Source organism: Watersipora subatra, chromosome 1, assembly GCF_963576615.1.
Source record: "Watersipora subatra chromosome 1, tzWatSuba1.1, whole genome shotgun sequence".
Classification (NCBI taxonomy): domain Eukaryota; kingdom Metazoa; phylum Bryozoa; class Gymnolaemata; order Cheilostomatida; family Watersiporidae; genus Watersipora; species Watersipora subatra.
The window spans coordinates 64,896,020-64,915,318 of record NC_088708.1 but is presented as its reverse complement, the minus strand read 5'-3'; the positions used below and the strand labels follow the sequence as shown (position 1 = coordinate 64,915,318).

Below are 19,299 nucleotides of genomic sequence, written 5' to 3'. Positions count from 1 at the left end.
ATCATATTGGCTTCACATGTTAATCATATTAGCAAAGCTTGGCACTTGCAGCACATGGCAGAGCGTAACTAATGCAGTCATTTAACTTCCTTACTTCACTGCAAGTTACTCGCAGGTAAATTAGCGCTCCTCGCTGACTATCTAAGTAATCAGGCGCAGGAGGCTGCTTTTATCTACGCTTCTTTTATCAGACTAGAGGACTTGTTTTAATAGCAGGTTGACTGACTTTGGTTAGCTTATAATCTGTGTCATCCACTTCACATTCACATTTAGCCCCACATATGACTATCATGCAGTTCTAATACAATAATAGTTTTTCAGCTGCGTAAGGATATTCACACCGTATTTGCGAGGGTGACCTTTAGAGTGTGATTGACTGGGTAGGCTTCTAGGTTGAAGATGTGTTTAACTAGCCTGGTTTACCAGAAACTGCGTGGGGCTGTTGACAAGAACTGAACCAGAATTTGCATGTCGGAAAGAATACTGCTGATGGTTAGGAGAAGTAATGACAAGGCTGCAGTAATAATGACCAAGCTGCCGTGGATAGATGATGACCTAGTTTGAACCATAAACCAACCACAAGTTGGGATGCTGCCCAACTACTCTTTGAGAGTAGGGACTCAGAGTAGGCTAGTCAGCACTAGAATAATATGAGCTGGTAAGAGATTCAACACTGCAGCTTCTGGCGTGCAGTCAGATTGTCAGGGGCACCAAATAAGCGCAGAAAATTGGTATTTGCACAACTACTCTGAGATACCAGAAGGTATACAATGATTTGCCTAGGTGATAGGGTGTCGGGCTGCCAAGGTGAATGACATGAATTAAAATCCTGTAGGAAACCATATTTTATAAAGTCTAACATGGTTTTGGGCAGACAGTGTAGAGGGCTCTCATTATGGTAGATTTGAATACACTTGAGTTTCTCAGGTTGAAGGCTAGTGAAGTAGTTAACACTATCCGTCTTTAAACAGAAGACGACTGGAAGAAGGCGCTAACACACCGATGCTGGTACCTACCGATGAACCTTGATTGTATGAACCGGTTTTGTGACCCGCACCGGTTTCACGCTCTAAGCTAGAGTAACAATCCCATGAACTGTGTGACTTATTTTTAAATCGTCTTCAAACTGTACTTGATGAAGCCAACTCTTAAAAACACCTTATAGAACTTTGTAGTATGACTAAACTTGATACTTTGTAGTATGACTAAACTTGATACTTGGTAGTATGACCAAACTTGATGCAAATCGAATGAGAATTTAAAATTCTTGAACATAACAGCAGCAAAATATCTTAAGCCTGCAATCTATAGAAGAGTTATGCATTGGAAGAAGTTAATGTCCTCTCAGGATATTTTTATCGATATAAATCTGCTGGAATGAAGTCATGAAACTAAAAATTCTACAGGCTGAACAGCTGGAGAATACTGTTGTGGAAATAGAATTTCAGTCCTTGCAAACTGGAAAGTGGGAAGGCATTGTTGGCTTTTGCTAACTTTAGTACATGTATCGTAGCTGGTTATATGTTCAGCAGGGTTGTTTGAAGGACCAAGCAAAGGCATGCCTTACCACATAGTTGGATATAATAACTACTACGTATTACTATTTAATTGTGCGGCATTTAGCAATGATATGGAGTATGCCAGAGGTGTCTAGAAAGCAACGTATGAGAAATCCTAGTCCTTCATGCAGTAGGCCTACATAGTTCCTAGTCAGCTATTGGTATTATGTTATGAGGCCAGCGGTGGCAGTAGCCACAAGCCACTCAATAGCTAAATTGACAACAATGACAGCTGGAGTTCTAAATCATTTATGGTAATATATGTATAAATATTAAATTAATCATTTTTCGATCTAATATTTAGTTTGATAGCCAAGCCCCCATTAAGGTTACCACCCCGTTCTTTAAACCAGCATAGATAAAAAATATATATTGCCAAAAATATGCTTTCAGATATTTGCTGTTACAGAAGCAGTGGTGTATCCCTCATACAGTAACAAGTCATCATGAAACAGTGCAACAAGTAATACGTCACATACGAACCTGCACTAGCTGCGACAGCCACAGAGATAGCGATGGCAACCTTGGTTTGCATGTTTGTAACTGAGGAAGATGGCCAAGCGTACGCTCGTAAGGAACACTTACCCAGCACTGTTTTGGGTGAAGGCATTAGGGGAGGAAGGGGCTTCACAGCCACAGGAAGAAAAATTTGGCACACATAACGATGAACAATAAGCCAGCAAAAACAGCAGTTAGGTTTAGAGCTGATACACACCAAAAGATGTAATAAATTACAGGAAGAATATTGTGAGCCGTTAGGTCTGCAAGCATGTAAAAATGAATATGGGATATTTAAATGTAACCATATAGTTTCTCATCATGAGTCTTTTATTCTATTCTTTAAGTATATAGTATAAATTATTGTGTTTATATTTTATGGATAATTATGACTAACACCAATTGTTGCCCAGGAACAGTTATTAAAATTAATCGTTTGATCAAAACAAATTGGCAAATCTTTTCAACATCGACGCATTTGCTCCTTATTTCTTCTAGAACAATTTTAATTATTTTGTTGTTGCGGTACCCTTTCAATCTATTATCTATGTTGCAATATAAATTGTTTCTTATTTTAAAATACTAACACTGATAAAAATTATTGGGCATATTTTGATGGATGGCCTTTGATTAGCTTATGACTGCCTTTTCTTCTGGTACAACAGGCATACCCATCTGGTTAGCAGAAAAGGGCATGATGCGATCATAAGGTGCCGATGAGTTGATTGGATGATTACAGTTATTGTTCGCAGATGTCCAGCAGATATTAAGCCCATACAAGCTGTTGGGCTTTTAGACAAAATATGGATAATGTACATGTATATGTAATAGATAACTGGTTGAATTCTTGTCAAACGCTTCAACTATCTTGGTCATTATTATTATTGTTCATAGACTGACAGTTGATGATGAAGATAAGGAGGATGCTGGTACAACCCCAAAGAGTTTAAGCGAACGCTATCCTTAGGCTAAAACATACAGCACTAGCTATTACACAGCCTGACCTATTCATTCGGAATTGGTCAACTAATATTTCACCTCTCACCCTACTAGCTCCGGGTACTGATGTATTTAAACAACACTCAGACATGAGACCATAGAATAGAAAGTTGTTAGCAATTGCGGTTTAGTTTAGTGCTGCGGAGATTAAGGGATGGCCACACAAGATGATACTTGACAAAAGGCATCTATTTGCCTCTTTCGTCTATAATTGTGTTATATAATCAAGATGATTATTTTAAGATGTTCAGCAAATTCTCAAAACGCAAAAGAATATGCTCCACTTCAACAAAATTATTCAATAAGACTCGTGCAACACAAAAAACATCCTGGAAATATTATTTATATTATCAGCAGTTTCTACTGAATTCATTGACCTCATGCTGGTACCAAATGCACTCGTGTGTGAGCATTTTTCTCTACAATTTGTCTGGTCATACTGTACCTCAGCACTTGACTACTTCTAAGTTGTATGGCAGCAGCAGGAATGTGCACGTCTTGCGTCATGCTTGTATAAGTAAATGATTTGTGTCAGCCTTGAATAACCATGACAAACAAACAGAACAGCTTCCACACTCTTTAATATCTCTCAGACTTTATTTTAGAGCTTTCTGTACAACCATGATTGAGCATTATTCCTCTCTCCAGGCAGCATATCTCATGTAGTCAGCAGTTGAATGTAATTGGGCTTTTAGCAACTCAATAACAAACCTATTTTTACCATCGCTTTTGCAAATTTTAAATATAGCCTAGAATGTTAATGGATGTGCATGCCAAAACATGCCAGAAGATTAATTCCGGTAAGGCTCTGATAGTTTAGGATGACTCAGCTATACTGGCAGCACGGGAAGCTGACAAGATGGTCAGTAATGAGCTTTTTTTAATCTATGTAGGTGGCTGACATTTTTTTTAAAGAAAAAACCTGCATATTTCTAGCACATGGATGACGTAATATCAATAGGCCCACAACATGTGCATGCAGGTTACTTTTTATTTGACTTGTGGTTCTTATATCAAGCTGTAGTCACCTTGCGACAATCCTTTCCTACTCTATTCTTTTGGTCTACTCTTTAAAGGTCAACCACATTGATCAGATTTTATGTGGTAATACAATATACAGCAAAGAAAAGTGACTAACTCTCCAGTTGGGGCAAACAGAGCCACAAACACAATGAAAAATATAGTAAAGAATCTTTCTTTTGTTTTTTTTTGTTATTCCAAATCTAGACCTACACTAATATCACCTAAATACATGTATGTTACTGTACAGCATTGTACAATCTATCTATATGTGTCGCGGTCACAGAAACCATGGTTAAGTCGCAAATCACGAAGTTGAGTTATCCGACTTCGAAGTTGCACCAACTGAATTTATAGCATTGGTAATGATTTTTGTAACACATGCATGTGAACCAATCAAAGAGTGATCTTTCTGAATCTGAAGTCAGTTTAGCTAATAGAAGTCTTTAACCATCGGAAAAAAAACCTTAAAACCTTTGCTATGCTAAACAAGAAGTACTGAAAAATGGCGTCCGATAAATATAATCGTTTCTTTTTGCCGATTTTAAAGATAACTCTGACATTTTGGACACTTATAATGAGTAGGCCTACTTTAGTATTCTAACTGATGTCAGAAGCAGTGAAAGTAAAGGGAATTACGATGATATTTTCCTAACGATTTACATAAGATTTTTACAATATTTAATTATAAGAATAATTATTCGAATTTCCAACACCGAAGTATATAGAGGCCGATGTTGTGCAATATGTTACTGTGGTTATTTTTTTAAAAATTTTGTTGATGATTTAGCTGTGTCCGATATCGCGGTACAGCCAAGCCGTTTTTAATATCTGCAAAATTAAGTAATACATTTTCTTATAAATATACAGCTATTTCTATGACAATTAACCAGCTAAAATCTGTTTAGATTTTCAAATTCAGCATAAGTTTTTGGATATAAATACAGAAATCTAGATAAATATCACAACATCTTGATATTGGTTGCTATGACGTTTTGAAATGTAAACAAAATTGTGCAATGGTTTTCGTTTCTCAAACTTTAACACCAGTTTTCTCAGAACGATGTTTTCGAACTAATGGTAAACATGCATTCAGTTTATTGACCATAAAATCTGCTGTAATTAAGCTAGAATCAAAGTTTTTTTTTGCAAAATAGCTGTAAGAATTTTCCCCTTCTGCTAATGTAGATAACTCCAAATCTTACAATCTTGACTTAAACATGGTTTCTGTGATCATGACCCAATTATAATATAATTGGGTCATGATGTACTTTGATGTACATGATGTACAAAAATGTACTTTGGAAAGTACATATTATATACTTTCCAAAGTACATTTTTTGTGTTTTATGTTGTATATCTGCCTTCCAGCTATAGCTTTTAAAATCTTGGAATGAAGAATCTGTACCAAAAAAGATTTGATCTCTCACCCTGCCATTCACCAGTCCAACGCCCTACCCAGTAGGCCACAGAGATTAAGTTCTTCACTAGCATAAGTCGCTATATGGGAGCACATACTCAACGGCTTTGCATACCACGCAGGGTTATTGCGTAAATAAGTGATTGTCATTAGTTAGCTTACTACAATTTTACATTGGCATTATGCCAGGCTATTAGCAAGTGGCAGGCAACTCTCATTACTTCTCATTGTTTATAAGCTGATTTTTACTACCCGGGCTGACGTCGGGTAGCACAACTAGTACTTTTCTAGTGTTATCTTTTTATTGTAGACAGTATTTTCCCTCACATCAACATGTTATTTGTAATTAGATAAGCAAGGCTCAGCTTATCAGTGAATATATCGGAGTGGCTATATGTACAGTGGCAGACTGTTCCAGTTTAATCTACTGGAGTATATAATCAAGAGCTGTTTACCATTGAATAGGCATCCCAATAAGTGTTGTCAACAGATAGGAATGCAAAACTCATATTACCCCTCAAGCTATTGAAATGTAAGATAAACAGCAGCCTTTTTAGTTATACTAGATGATACCAAAGCAACATCATGCCACCTCTGCACTCTGGGTGGCGGGGGTTGGTTGAGAGGAGGGTAAGGGAAGATGGGGGGTAGGGGGGATATAGGGGATAGAGGGGGGTAGGAGGCACCAAAATAATCAAGAAAACATAAATTTATGAAGTCTGCTGCAAAGCACGTCATGGTATTTAAGGTCGAATTGGTCAATGGTAAAAGCTACTATAACCTGAGGGATATTTTGCTAATAAGAATATTCATGAATGTGAACCATATTGAAACAACTTGTCAAAGAATACAAATCTTACAGACTGGAGTGCCAAGAAAGCAAAATGGCAAGAATTTTTCTATTTCATATTACAAGAAGGTTGACCTGGTTGTCGGGCTGAATTAGTTTGGGAAAAGTAAGGATATGAGGATTTTGAGGATCGCTTGAAGTATTGAGAGAATAGGCTTCTCTGATGGTATTATTAAGGCTCTACCTACTAGTCGCTAAACCTGGGATGCACTGTATAACTCGCTTTGTAGTTTATATGTTATAAATACTAGTCCCGTTTAAGTTATCTTCTGCTTTCAATATATGTAATGTATTGATCTATAACTTTGCCACTTGAGACTTAAACCGAAGATAAGTCAGTTACCGTATAAAACATAATCTTTTATCTAAAGCCTATTTAGGAGGTTGGCAAAAAAGATTGAATCATTTGAGATTCAAACCTGTGATGCTTAGCATGGTAACCTTACACTCAACCCAATCGATCTAGAATAAATCTAGAATAATTGTATGTATAGCTATTACACCTGATGACCGCTCGTACCACTCAAGGCTGTCCGGTACTAGTAGGCTTAATAATAATTAGATACAATTCATGTTTATACAAGCAGTTCATGTTCAGTAAAACTTCACACATATTTTTAGCAATTTATTTTTAGCAAGTTGATGTCAGTCGTGTTACTCGGAGCAAAGATGGCACCATCTTTTCTGAAGGAAGAAAATAGAGGGAATAAGCACTTGAAGGCTGACAGAAGGGATCCAGTTAGAAGGAGAGACTGATGTATGACAGTAAAGAAGTACATATATCTATTGCATAGATCAATTGTAGCAGTCAAGTCAGGTAGGAAACATGGAAAGATTAACGAAGAGAATGTTAGTTTATAACGACTGTTTTATGCAAATAAAGTAACCATGTATTTTCCATTCTGTGTCAATGCATCTAGTTTTAATGATGTCAAAATTGAAGTGTTTTCAGATTTCCCCTCATGCAGATCTGCTGTTAGTAATAATAGGCTGTGAGTTGCAAGTTGTAAAGTTTGAATCTATAAGCTGTGTAAAGGTGGGATAAGCTATGCGATCGAAGCTATAAGCTATGTGATTGAAGCTTTAAGGTGTGATTGAAGCTATAAGTTATATGATTGAAGCTATAAGCTATATGATTGAAGCTATAAGCTATATGATTGAAGCTATAAGTTATATGGTTGAAGCTATATGATTGAAGCTATAAGCTATATGATTGAAGCTAAAAGCTATATGATTAAAGCTATAAGCTATATGATTGAAGCTGTAAGCTATATGATTGAAGCTATAAGCTACATGATTGAAGCTATAAGCTATATGGTTGAAGCTATAAGCTATATCATTAAAGCTATAAGCTATATGATTGAAGCTATAAGCTATATGGTTGAAGCTATAAGCTATATGATTGAAGATATAAGCTATATGATTGAAGCTATAAGCTATATGATTAAAGCTATAAGCTATATGATTGAAGCTATAAGCTATATGGTCGAAGCTATAAGCTATATGATCGAAGCTATACTCTAAGTATGGTATCTCTAATGATAATTATGACATGACTCCAGGATGTTTGCTCTTTATCCGCAATCACACATCTCAGATTCACTGATATAAGCTATGATAGGTTTGTGTACATAGGAATTTAAGAGGTTAGTGACAGATATCATTATGCAAATATACAACCTAGCCGTAATCATTGTTTATTGTTGCAAGATGCAAGCTTGATGAGGGCATAAGGGCGTGGCATTGGCCTTATTCCTATGTTCTGCTGAAGGACTGATGTTGAATCCAATGCTAGGTTTAACAACCTCTCATCTACTATTTTGGGTTGTTATAGAATACAGAGAGTCATCCATCAATCAATTATGGTTATTGATATGATTGATTCCATTGAGTCTTCTCCCTCTTCTGGATATCATAGGCATACTTGACAATGTATTGTATTAAAATACGAACTGGATGTTGAGGAAATGACTAAAAATAGGAACACTTCCCCCAATCAACTAAAACTCATCAAAGGGAGGAGGAATGCTTTGGCACACCATCTCTTTAATGCTGTCAAGGGAGGGTTAAATGTTATATTCAGTAGCTTGGTATTTTCATATAACTGTGAGTTTGGAGCCAACACAATGCTGGTTAAACATAGATAAACCACACTTGCTGATCATTGCAATAGAGCTGCACACCAGGTAGCACAAAGTAGTGAATATCAAACAAATAATAAGTTTTGTTAAATTTGTACTATAACACGCTTGTGTGAAATTTGTACTATTACACGCTTGTATTAAATTTGTACTATAACACGCTTGTGTTAAAATTGTGCTATAACACGCTTGTGTTAAATTTGCACTATATCATGCTTGTATTAAATTTGTACAATAACATGCTTGTATTAAAGTAGTAGTATAACACGCTTGTATTAAATTTGTAGTATAATATGCTTGTGTTAAAGTAAGCTAAAATAGTTCAGCAATAAATAATATTGTCAGAGGCAAATATAACATAAAACAAAGTTAATACATTTAAATATTAAGCTAAGATCAAAACGAATCTTCCATATTATTGCTGTGCCTTGTACATGTATTACAGGAATATTAAAATGGCAGTACTAATAAAGAACATAGTCACATAATTGGAACTGCCAGTACTACCTTTGGAGAGGAACAAGCATGTAGCCATCAGAGCTAGATATAAGGTACACAGAGCTGTAATCCTAACACTCCTACTATATGAATCTGAGACCTGGACAGTGTACCAAACGCAAGTGAAGAAACTGCACGCAGTCATGATGAGATTACTACACAGTATAATACATCTGAGAGCATAATGAATCTGCTCGTCTGGAAAGATGAGGCTATGAACATCGAAATCCTAAAACTGGATGACCTCCCATTCACGGCCGGCATTGTGATAGAAAAAGATATATTATAGCTGCCACGTTTGCACAAGATGGATCATGAACAATTATCAAAATAACTACATGTATTCTGTATGCTCAAAACTCTACTAAAGAAAGAAGAATCAGGATAAACCCAAGCTGAAATACACAGATATAGCGAAAAGTGTCCTGAATTTAAGGGGACTAGACACAAAAATGGCAAAAGAAGGCCGAAACAGACCAGTGTTGTGATAAAGCCTAAGCCAGTCATTGTCAAAATGACCGACTGCAAGAAAGGGACATTGTACGTACATTATGTGCATTTATTTCCTATTAGAAATAAGTTGGGAGCAGACGACTCTAAAACCAAATTAGCACCATACTCATTACATACACTTTTATCTTTAGGTAAAACAACAGTCGCAAAGATGTTCTGGTATCTTCACATTTTTACTTTACCAACAAAATACTTGAAACTATTGAACACTTTTGCTTTAAATCCATCATGTAGGAATATTAAATTTCTGAACAAAATAAATTGCGTCTGATAGTATTGCAGGAGAGATAAGACAACAATATTCACAGAACATATTTGCTACAACTCATGCATTCAATGCCTGGATGGAAGAAAAATAATGGAAGTGCAAAAACAACTTGAAATGCACATTTATTACTGAATACGCACTTTAAATAGCAGGTCAAGGAATCAGAGTGGGAACAACATATAAAACAAGAAAACAAAGAATTGCTTATATCATCGCAGAGGGGCAAGCAATGGGACACGAGTACGAAAGGTGGTTGAGCAAAGGTTGAGTATCTACAGCATGTGGTAAAAATAAACCTCCGAAAAAATGTTGACTAAGTCAATAAGGCCACTCAAAACGCCAGCACAAAATATAGGAAAATATTGACTTTAACAAAATAACTGAATATAACACCAAAAATGTCAAGATTTACAAATCATAAAAATGTTAATCAATGTCATAGCTAAGAAATGATTGCTCTGGAATGTGGCACTGCCAAAGTGGGCGGTCTAGCTGGGGCTAAAATCAAAAATTTTAATCTTATTTTCCCTGCTAGCCATGACGATGCGAAGCTTGTCAAAGGTCACGCAGGTAATCTGTTCCTGTGAACCCTTAAATGTCTGTATGCTCTTCTCATCCTCTACACTCCAGTACTTTATCAGACCGTCTTTACCCGCGGACACCATCACACCTTGACCAAGAGCTGCTTCGGTCATGTCGAGCTTTATCGACTCAATTCTCTTGTGATGTTCCTCGAAAGTCTTCAACTGCTTGGCGGAGTCCATTCCTGCTCCTGAAGAAAGAGGAGACAAATCCAACAAACAAATTACATGGGAGTGACAACTCTTACCATACATGAAGCAAACAACAGTAAATATTCAATAATTCTGTAATAGATGCTACTGATAGCTGGTAATGAGCCCCCGACATACCTATGCTATAGATGGATATGAACTCTCCATAGCTGCATGCTAGGTATCCCTCATTGTAGCTAACAGTCATGACAGCCATGGTCTGATTCACATAGATCACCTGCAACCAATCACATGACACAATATCATCCATCGACGAATAAGAAAGAATAAGTTCTTTAGTCAAAATGTGTTTACATTTATGCTTTTTTCTCTCATGGAGCACAAAGTGATGAATGATCGGGCGATACCCACCTTTGTGCATGTACCATCAGCGATGTTCCATATTCTCACTGTGTGGTCTGCAGACGAGCTGAATGCAAATTCACCAGCTTTGTCCATGTCCACGCAAAAGACCTACAAGGAAATTATCAAAACCATTTTAAACTTGGTTATTAGAGTGCCATTGACATCCTAAGCAGAGAGGTCAATGTAAGAATTAGTGAGTAAAATTTACTCAGGATACAAATTATGAGGAGGTCATAGAACTATTAGGCAGCGCTACTTTGTGCTGACATCTAATAACCAATTGAAGCATGAATTTCTCCAACTCAGTCAATATGCGCTTATGAATCTTGCTCATGAAAAGAGTAAACAAGGTTTGAAAGTGACTTTTTGATTGGTTATTACCAGGTATATATAACACTGATTGGTTATTACCAGGTATATATAACACTGATTGGTTATTACCAGATATATATAACACTGATTGGTTATTACCAGGTATATATAACACTGATTGTTTATTACCAGGTATATATAACACTGATTGGTTATTACCAGGTATATATAACACTGATTGGTTATTACCGGGTATATACAACACTGATTGGTTATTACCAGGTATATATAACACTGATTGGTTATTACCAGGTATATATAACACTGATTGGTTATTACCAGGTATATATAACACTGATTGGTTATTACCAGGTATATATAACACTGATTGGTTATTACCAGGTATATATAACACTGATTGGTTATTACCAGGTATATATAACACTGATTGGTTATTACCAGGTATATATAACACTGATTGGTTATTACCAGGTATATATAACACTGATTGGTTATTACCAGGTATATATAACACTGATTGGTTATTACCAGGTATATATAACACGGCCTGTATGCATGGTCTGAAGCTGCTTTAAGCTGTGTTAACCTATGAAACTCAAACCTATGGAAGGAGAAGAGATAGATAAGAAAAAACATTCAAAGCTGAGCAATACTCACAGCAGCCTGGTGCCCGAACAGAGTTCTGATGAGTACGCATCTGCGAATGTCCCACGCCTTCACCAACCTGTCCTGAGATCCTGAGACTAAAGTATTATCCGATCGGACAAGAGACCAAACGGCTCCATCGTGTCCAAGCAAAGTCTTTACACATTTTCCTGTTTGGATATTCCATATCTGTAGAAAAGAACAAAATAGGGATCACGATAAGCTACCAACAAACACTCGACATATCATGTGCATTTGGGAAATTTCCTTAGACAGAGAATACAATACTAGCTATTAACTATGAGCTGTTTGATAGCGATAACCACCTACCACGGCTTAGAGACAAAGTATCACGTAAAACTGCTCTTCATATGCCCTCTTTTGAGAAGCTTGGGGCAAATATCAAACAATATTTAAATCTTACCATTATTTGATGGCAAAAAAAGAAGTCCTGATGGCGTTAATGAAAAGGCTGATACACACAGTGATCATGTCAGGCCAACCCGATAAGTCTCAAGAAAAGCCATCAGCTCATATGCAGATTCTCTCAACAAAAAAAATTTCATTCACAAAAACAATGTCAATTGACTTCAAATACTAAAATGTCAATTTGTGGCACTGCATTTTCATAAAACAACTTTCACCTTACTAGGCCATCTATGTACTAGACAACTTTTTGTTACTATCACCTGCTGTAGACTGACACTCCATATATGCCAGTTATCATACACCTGCTAAAACTGACAACTCACCCTGATTGTCATGTCATAGCTTCCACTAATTAGCAAAGTGCTTGTATAAAAATTGAGAGACCAAATTCCTTTTGTGTGGCCTTTCAAGGTCATTGTACATTGACCAGTCTTTGTATCCCATATCTTTATGGACTTGTCCATGCTGCCTGTAATAACCAATAAGTTACAAGGATTGGTCCTTAATAGCGATCACTGTAGTAGCAACTACCAGTGTTCAAGATGGGTTCATTCAGTCTTACTCAAATACAATAACATGTGAATAAGTGGGTTAATTCTTCAACACTTTAGTTGCAAACACAATTGGCAATATTTACTGCGATACCGAGCTGTGTGGCGCTAATCTGCACTAGAACTCGCTCAGCGAGCTCATGCGGAGCGATAATGTAAGACATTCTCTATCACAACGTTATCACTAGCGAAATGCATTTCGATTGGTTGTTTTTGCCCAGAATGCAATTTTATGGCGGATAATTATTTCTTATTGATGTTTACCAACGTACTGCAGCACAATTTTGCTATTTTGTTACGATTGAAACATCATCAGAACGAACAGTAAATTGTTTATAAATTTAATAAAACCACTCCCAGTTCTGTACATCATAACAGACAAAAACCCAGTTGAAAACCAACATTTGAAGTCAATCGTTACGCAGGTTGACCATCTTGAGAATGGTAAATATGTAATATATCGAATGTAAAAAACTACTATAAAGTAAAGTATATATAGAAATCATAAAATATTACTGTTTAAAATACAAGAATCATTTTTTTCTTATGTCTCCTTGTAGTGTGCAATTCGTGAAAGTGAGATAGGCCTTATAACAAAGGCGGAAGTTGTTTATGTCGTTGCCTAGACGGCGCCATATTGACTTACCTAAAATTATAAACAACTCCGAAGAAACTACTGATACGGAATTTTATTGGCAGTTCGTGAGCGTGTCCACGTTAACGTATGCTGGTGAATCGCTTAAATGTGTTTAGCTACACGCCAGCGATATCTCCCCACTCCTCATGACGCACGCGATAAAATCGCCTAGTGTGTTTGAACATTTACATTTTGTTTTTCTATTGTGATGATGATAATTTGGCTAAAAAAAGGTTTGTAGAAAGTTGATTAGAAAAAGACTCAGTTAAAATCATTGTTTTAAACGCTGGATGACATAGAAGATACAGCTACCTGAGGCAAGTCGAGGGTTAGACTTTTTCTTCTCTAGGCAAACACAAAGCACATTTTGTGTGTGACCTTTCAGTTCTTTTTCACCATAATTTCCAGTCTCCCAGTTCTCAAGGGTGGCCAAATAGTCTTTCAGCATCTTCTTGTAGTTTATCTGTCAATTTGGTAAAACAGCTTGTAGATCGAACCCTAAACCTACTCGAGCTATATGAAATAGCAATCAGCCGGCTAAGTACCAACAAGGGAAGTAACAGCTAAACAATGCTTAGCCGATTATATCGAAAAAAAAAATGATGCGGGAAGAACTCGGTCAAGGCAGTTAACTAGCTTCATGTAAAAGTAAGTCTCTTGGATAAATCTTCTGGTGTTGATGGAAGGCAAAACTACCATTTCTACTTATTTTGACAAGGCTGTAGATGGAGTAGTTTATAATACACTGTCTATATAGAAGTATTGTAAGAAGATTTCAGACGAAGTATCACATAAAAGACTTATTTTTAGAAAGACGAAAACATAATAAAAGACTGTCAAACATAAGATATCGAGGGTGGAGAGTTGTAAGAGTGGGTTCACATGAATGGCAAATGAAGCCCAAGTAGATAAGTGTAATAGAATTTTAAAAGAAGATCAGCCAGACAGTTCAACTCCCGTAGGAGACCCTACGATGTACCTGTGTGTCTGCATATTCAGAGTCATTCTCTGAAATTAGCTGGGAGTCCTATAAATGCATAAACAAATAGACTGCTTGGCAGACAAACATTGCAAGTGTGGAGTAACAATATGTACAATGAACACAGACAAAATGAATGTACATTTTAGGTATTAACAGCATTTGAATACATAGAGAATATTCAGTCGAATACCAAAATGTCATACTTAGACCAATAATAGAGTTACACCTTGGTGATCACACTAATTAATAACTTTCTGACAGCACTGAGTCATATAGTGACATCTTAGTGATATCAGTGAGTCATAGAGTTATACCTTAGTGATATCAGTGAGTCATAGAGCTATACCTTAGTGATATCAGTGAGTCATAGAGTTATACCTTAGTGATATCAGTGAGTCCTACAGTTATACCTTAGTGATAGCAGTGAGTCATAGAGTTATACCTTAGTGATAACAGTGAGTCATAGAATTATACCTTAGTAATAGCAGTGAGACATAGAGTTAGACCTTAGTGATAGCAATGAGTCATAGAGTTATACCTTAGTGATAACAGTGAGTCATAGAGTTATACCTTAGTAATAGCAGTGAGACATAGAGTTATACCTTAGTGATAGCAATGAGTCATAGAGTTATACCTTAGTGATAGCAGTGAGACATAGAGTTAAACCTTAGTGATAGCAATGAGTCATAGAGTTATACCTTAGTGATAACAGTGAGTCATAGAATTATACCTTAGTGATAGCAGTTGTTGATGGTTGGTAGTCAGATACTTTCATATTCAGTTCTTTACACTTTGCTTTCCAAAGTTCGTTTCTTTCACAGACTTTTTTCCATGCTCTGCAGACCTGTAAAATAGGGAACAGGAGCATAACAACCACCCATCTGGGAATGATATCTAAAAATATAGTGCACAGAAGCTCTGACGTAATATCCCACTAATCTACACACATAGACATGCACGGCTATACGACTATCTACAAAAATTAAAACTTTTATATCAGATGGTAACATATCTTCGCAATAATTTATCAAAGAAATAACACTAAAAGCCAGTATAACGAATAGCGATAAACTGAAAAAGAAATGATGTAACAGTACGCATGCCAGTTCTGGATTAGAGAAAAAAAGGGACAGTATAGTATCATCTCAATACCCACCCGACTAGCTTTAACCAGCTGCTTTGGAGTTAGGTAGGAGAGGATTTTGAGTGTCACATGGAGAGGCAGCAAAGATATAAAGTCTTTGTACTGTTTGACAGACAAAAGGTTGGATATGAAGAAGTGCTGCCGCTCATCAAGTTTGAGGAGGAACTTCACCAGAAACTCACTTCTTTGAGTTTCATTCCACTCATTGGTGTACCAGTCAACGACCTGGAGAACAAACCATAGACATTGCATTAACCACCCACAGTACTACTTCTAGTTAGTAGAAGATGAATTTTAAGAGATAAATTTTAGTTGTTACATCTTCATATGTGGTCAGCTATAGCTTTTATGCTATCAAATGACTACATGAAAGAATCATCTTGAGCACTAGGAAAAATGACTAATCAGTACAAGCTCATCATATATAAAGTTGATAAAGGTTGTTACATTAGCTGGTAACATAGAAAAACACGAAAGATAATCATTGCAGCACAGCTGATTCTTGGCGAAGCAAGCCTAGTTGCATCCACACCACATAATCAACTAATCATTGCTCTTATAACAGATATCAGACCAGCAACTAAGGCCCAAGTCATGTCTGTTGTTAGATAAAAATGTTTGCATAAAATAAGCACATGGAAGTCATAGAAACCACCACATCCTGTAGAATGAAATAAATCATTACATAAACAAAGTAAATGCTCTGTACAGAAGTCGCTGGAGGTACGCATGAGATACACGCGCCTCAATCGCATCATAACAAAACTTTAAATTTTTACTGCAGTAAATTTATCCAGTAGTAGGCTACCAAAAGGCAAGCAATAAAATTCAAGGGTGTACAAAAAAAAACAACTTGTGAAACAATGACCAACAGGTAAACAACTATAACAGATAAGCCGGGACAATACACAGTATTCTATCACCTACACCTAACTTATTTTTTACTGGTATTCAATAATATAAAATAGTGTTATGAATCAATTAATGCAGGAGCTGAGGTTTGTTATGAGCAGTTCCATCTTATGCTTAAATTGAAGTAATCTAACCAATTTATGAAAATAAAAAGTGGCATTATGACCTGATAAGTGTTAAACAGTTTTACCTGTATAGCATTAGGAGGCAGAAGTTGCAATGACTTAAATATAGAGATGGGAGATACTGTGTCTGATACAGGTGCGGAAAGAGAGTCTTGCTGTATGTGCCTTCTTATTGGCTGATCGGACAGCCTGTAATATAGTATAAATAGTGTTGTTCTTGGTAAGGAAGGAGACGAAAGCTAAAAACCTTCAATAGGCAAAAACTTTGTTAAAAATCTCTGCAAATTGATACATTCATTGATGTGCACCTCAAAACTAAAATTACCAAAACTAAAAAAAAATAAAAATGTTGCCTTATGAAGATATCAGTGAAACCAAATACTACGAGGAAAGGGACTTTTGAAAAGTGTTCAAAATTTGTTTAATTAACAACACATTTGAGACATCAAAAACTCCTCAAGAAAACCAATCAAGGAAGATGTATCAACCGGTCGATCAAAACAACGCCAAAATAAAATAATCGACCAAAGAAGATGCATTAACTAAAAAGCCAGGAAGCTGTCAAGAGAACTTGAAGGAAATGACACATAATCAGCCTCACCAACCTTTGCCAAACTCGACAAGAATAACAGAAGTTAGGCATTTTTTTAACCAGAACACTTCTATGATGAACACAAAACAATTTTACTCATACACTGACCTTCTACAACATAAATAACATAACCAGAGCACCTAAACATCTTTGCACAAGATAACAGAGATATCTACAAAAACAGCTCCGCTGACTCTTGCAGTCTTTATCTTTTGACTGTTGAAATACGTTCTCTTTACATAGCTTTCCATGGACTGTCGAGACTTGGCAGCTGACGACACTGAGCGAAGGAGCATGGACAACAGTTCGCCTAGCTTTGTAAATTTCTTTGGCCATTTTTAATGCTTTGTCATTATTATTATTAAGGCCTATGGTTTTAGAATTTGGTTAGTTTATATATTTGAAGTTCTGGGCTAGTAGAAATAAAATGGATCTTTTACTAGTAAGTATTGGTATTGCTCATAGCTTAACACTTTCACCGGCCTCTGAACCAATATTAATCAAAGTAGTGAAAGTAGATCACAAAACTTACAGAAAAGCGCACAAACTAAATATAGTAAAAAAATGAAATAAGACGACAGCCTAAACACAACACTGATGTACTTGTGGATGTAGCCTATAACAACATTCTTCCAAAATACATTACGTGTTCCAAATCCATATATCCACTCACTAACATTTACCAATCTAGACACTACACGCAATAGAATAAGACAATTGCTCTCCTTAACATTGCAAAAAATGCTTCAAATCTTAAACATCACAAATATTAACCTGAGTAATGGAAATGAGCTGGCTCCGTCTGGTTTTGAGTCCAGAAGGATACTACTGTTTTCGTCGCCGCTAATGCTTGGTAATCGAACTCTAGCTGAGAAGTTTGCTCGCTGCTTTCGCCTAATTTGTGAATCAAACGATAATTTTCTAAGTCGGGTAAGTTCAGGCAATGCGTTTTTCTCTAAAACCTCTTCTGGGAACTCACAATAAGCACTTTTCACACGGTGAAATTGATTTCTTCTATTTCTTCCTAAATTGTCTCTTAGTTTTCTGCTTGCATGTGTACTGAGTGGCTGAAAATTTGAGCAGGGATGCAAAAGTTGAGCAGAATACATAAAATCTCGATGTAAAGAAGGTTGCATCACAGTCCAGAGGAATCTGTACTGCTCATATTCCATGTGAAGTAATAGTTTTTCGATGAGCTCGCATCTTTGCGCGTGATTCCAAGTTTCCATCCATAAAGCAAGTTTGTCCAGTTGTTTGTCAAATGAAACTACAGATTGAGAGCTTCCGTGCGCTCGCCATGGAGTAGCAGCAGAAAGCATTTTAAACGTGAATGGTTTTACTCAATTCTATTGATAATTAGTTCTTTCCATTTCGTGCTAAAATGGCGGTGCCTGGCAACCATTGTCATGCAGTGATGAACAGTCGAAGAGCAGTATAGTTTGTAAAAGAGATCAATTATAAACAAGTTATGATTTTAATGGAATCGCTCAAACAAAATAATTAGACTACAGGTAAAGAAAAATCCTATTGGCAAAAGTAACATAGATAACATCAATTGAGATATCTTTAACGGACGACAACTGCTCACGAGGTCTTTCAATACTTTTGGTATTTTGGACTAACTGTTTTATAGCAACGATTACACTATCGGGCAGGATGTACATTTCATTGCTATAGCATACTGCGCAAATATATTCATGGCGTGCCTTGTGTATTGAATATTGCGTAGTGTATGAATATTTTGCGTCTGTAAATTTACAGAGTTCTGGTAACATTTACGATATTTATAATGTAGTTTCATATCATCGTTGACTTTTAGTAACTCGTGTTTTAAAGTAACTTAAAAAAATTCTTCTACGAGTGTGTGTTTTAAAGTAGATTGAGAGATGTCATTTTTTGGTGACGCATCTGGAGTTCGTCATTATTATACATGCTTTTCATGGCAAATACTACTTTTGTAACTGTGTATTTTTCTTGAACAATTGGCCCTTTTGATGTATAACTAGATGTTTCCATAAAAGTTTATTACAAACGTATCTAGAAT

General features: G+C 36.3%; 2 protein-coding genes across 3 annotated transcripts in view; both read right to left on the bottom strand.

Annotated features, from left to right (window-relative positions):
* LOC137385794 (putative N-acetylated-alpha-linked acidic dipeptidase) overlaps positions 1-2,297 on the bottom strand; it is a 37,367-nt gene extending 35,070 nt beyond the window's left edge. The window contains exon 1 of one of the 2 annotated variants that reach the window (XM_068072357.1): positions 2,043-2,297. In XM_068072357.1, the coding sequence (XP_067928458.1) occupies positions 2,043-2,169 (127 nt within the window). In that variant the 5' untranslated portion in view covers positions 2,170-2,297. The remainder of the gene's footprint in view (positions 1-2,042) is intronic. The other variant, XM_068072356.1, reaches the window with a different exon arrangement.
* A 7,640-nt stretch (positions 2,298-9,937) lies between these two features.
* Positions 9,938-18,611, bottom strand: LOC137404797 (beta-TrCP-like). The gene is made up of 11 exons (XM_068091032.1): positions 18,030-18,611; positions 16,729-16,852; positions 15,639-15,851; positions 15,213-15,326; positions 13,897-13,963; positions 13,813-13,845; positions 12,636-12,781; positions 11,896-12,072; positions 10,912-11,013; positions 10,682-10,777; positions 9,938-10,524 (listed from the first exon to the last, which is right to left on the bottom strand). Exons 1-11 carry the CDS (start codon positions 18,572-18,574, stop codon positions 10,255-10,257), a joined length of 1,887 nt encoding a protein of 628 aa, XP_067947133.1. The 5' UTR covers positions 18,575-18,611; the 3' UTR covers positions 9,938-10,254.
* Between the last annotated feature and the right edge of the window lie 688 nt (positions 18,612-19,299).

Coding starts and splice junctions, on each gene's coding strand:
- LOC137404797 (XM_068091032.1), bottom strand. CDS start 18,574: ATGCTTTCTGCTGCTACTCCATGGCGAGCGCACGGAAGCTCTCAATCT. Junction 13,964..15,212: donor CAACAACTGCTATCACTAAG/GTATAATTCTAT, acceptor CCAAATTGACAG/ATAAACTACAAGAAGATGCT. Junction 13,846..13,896: donor CTGGGAGACTGGAAATTATG/GTGAAAAAGAAC, acceptor GTGTTTGCCTAG/AGAAGAAAAAGTCTAACCCT.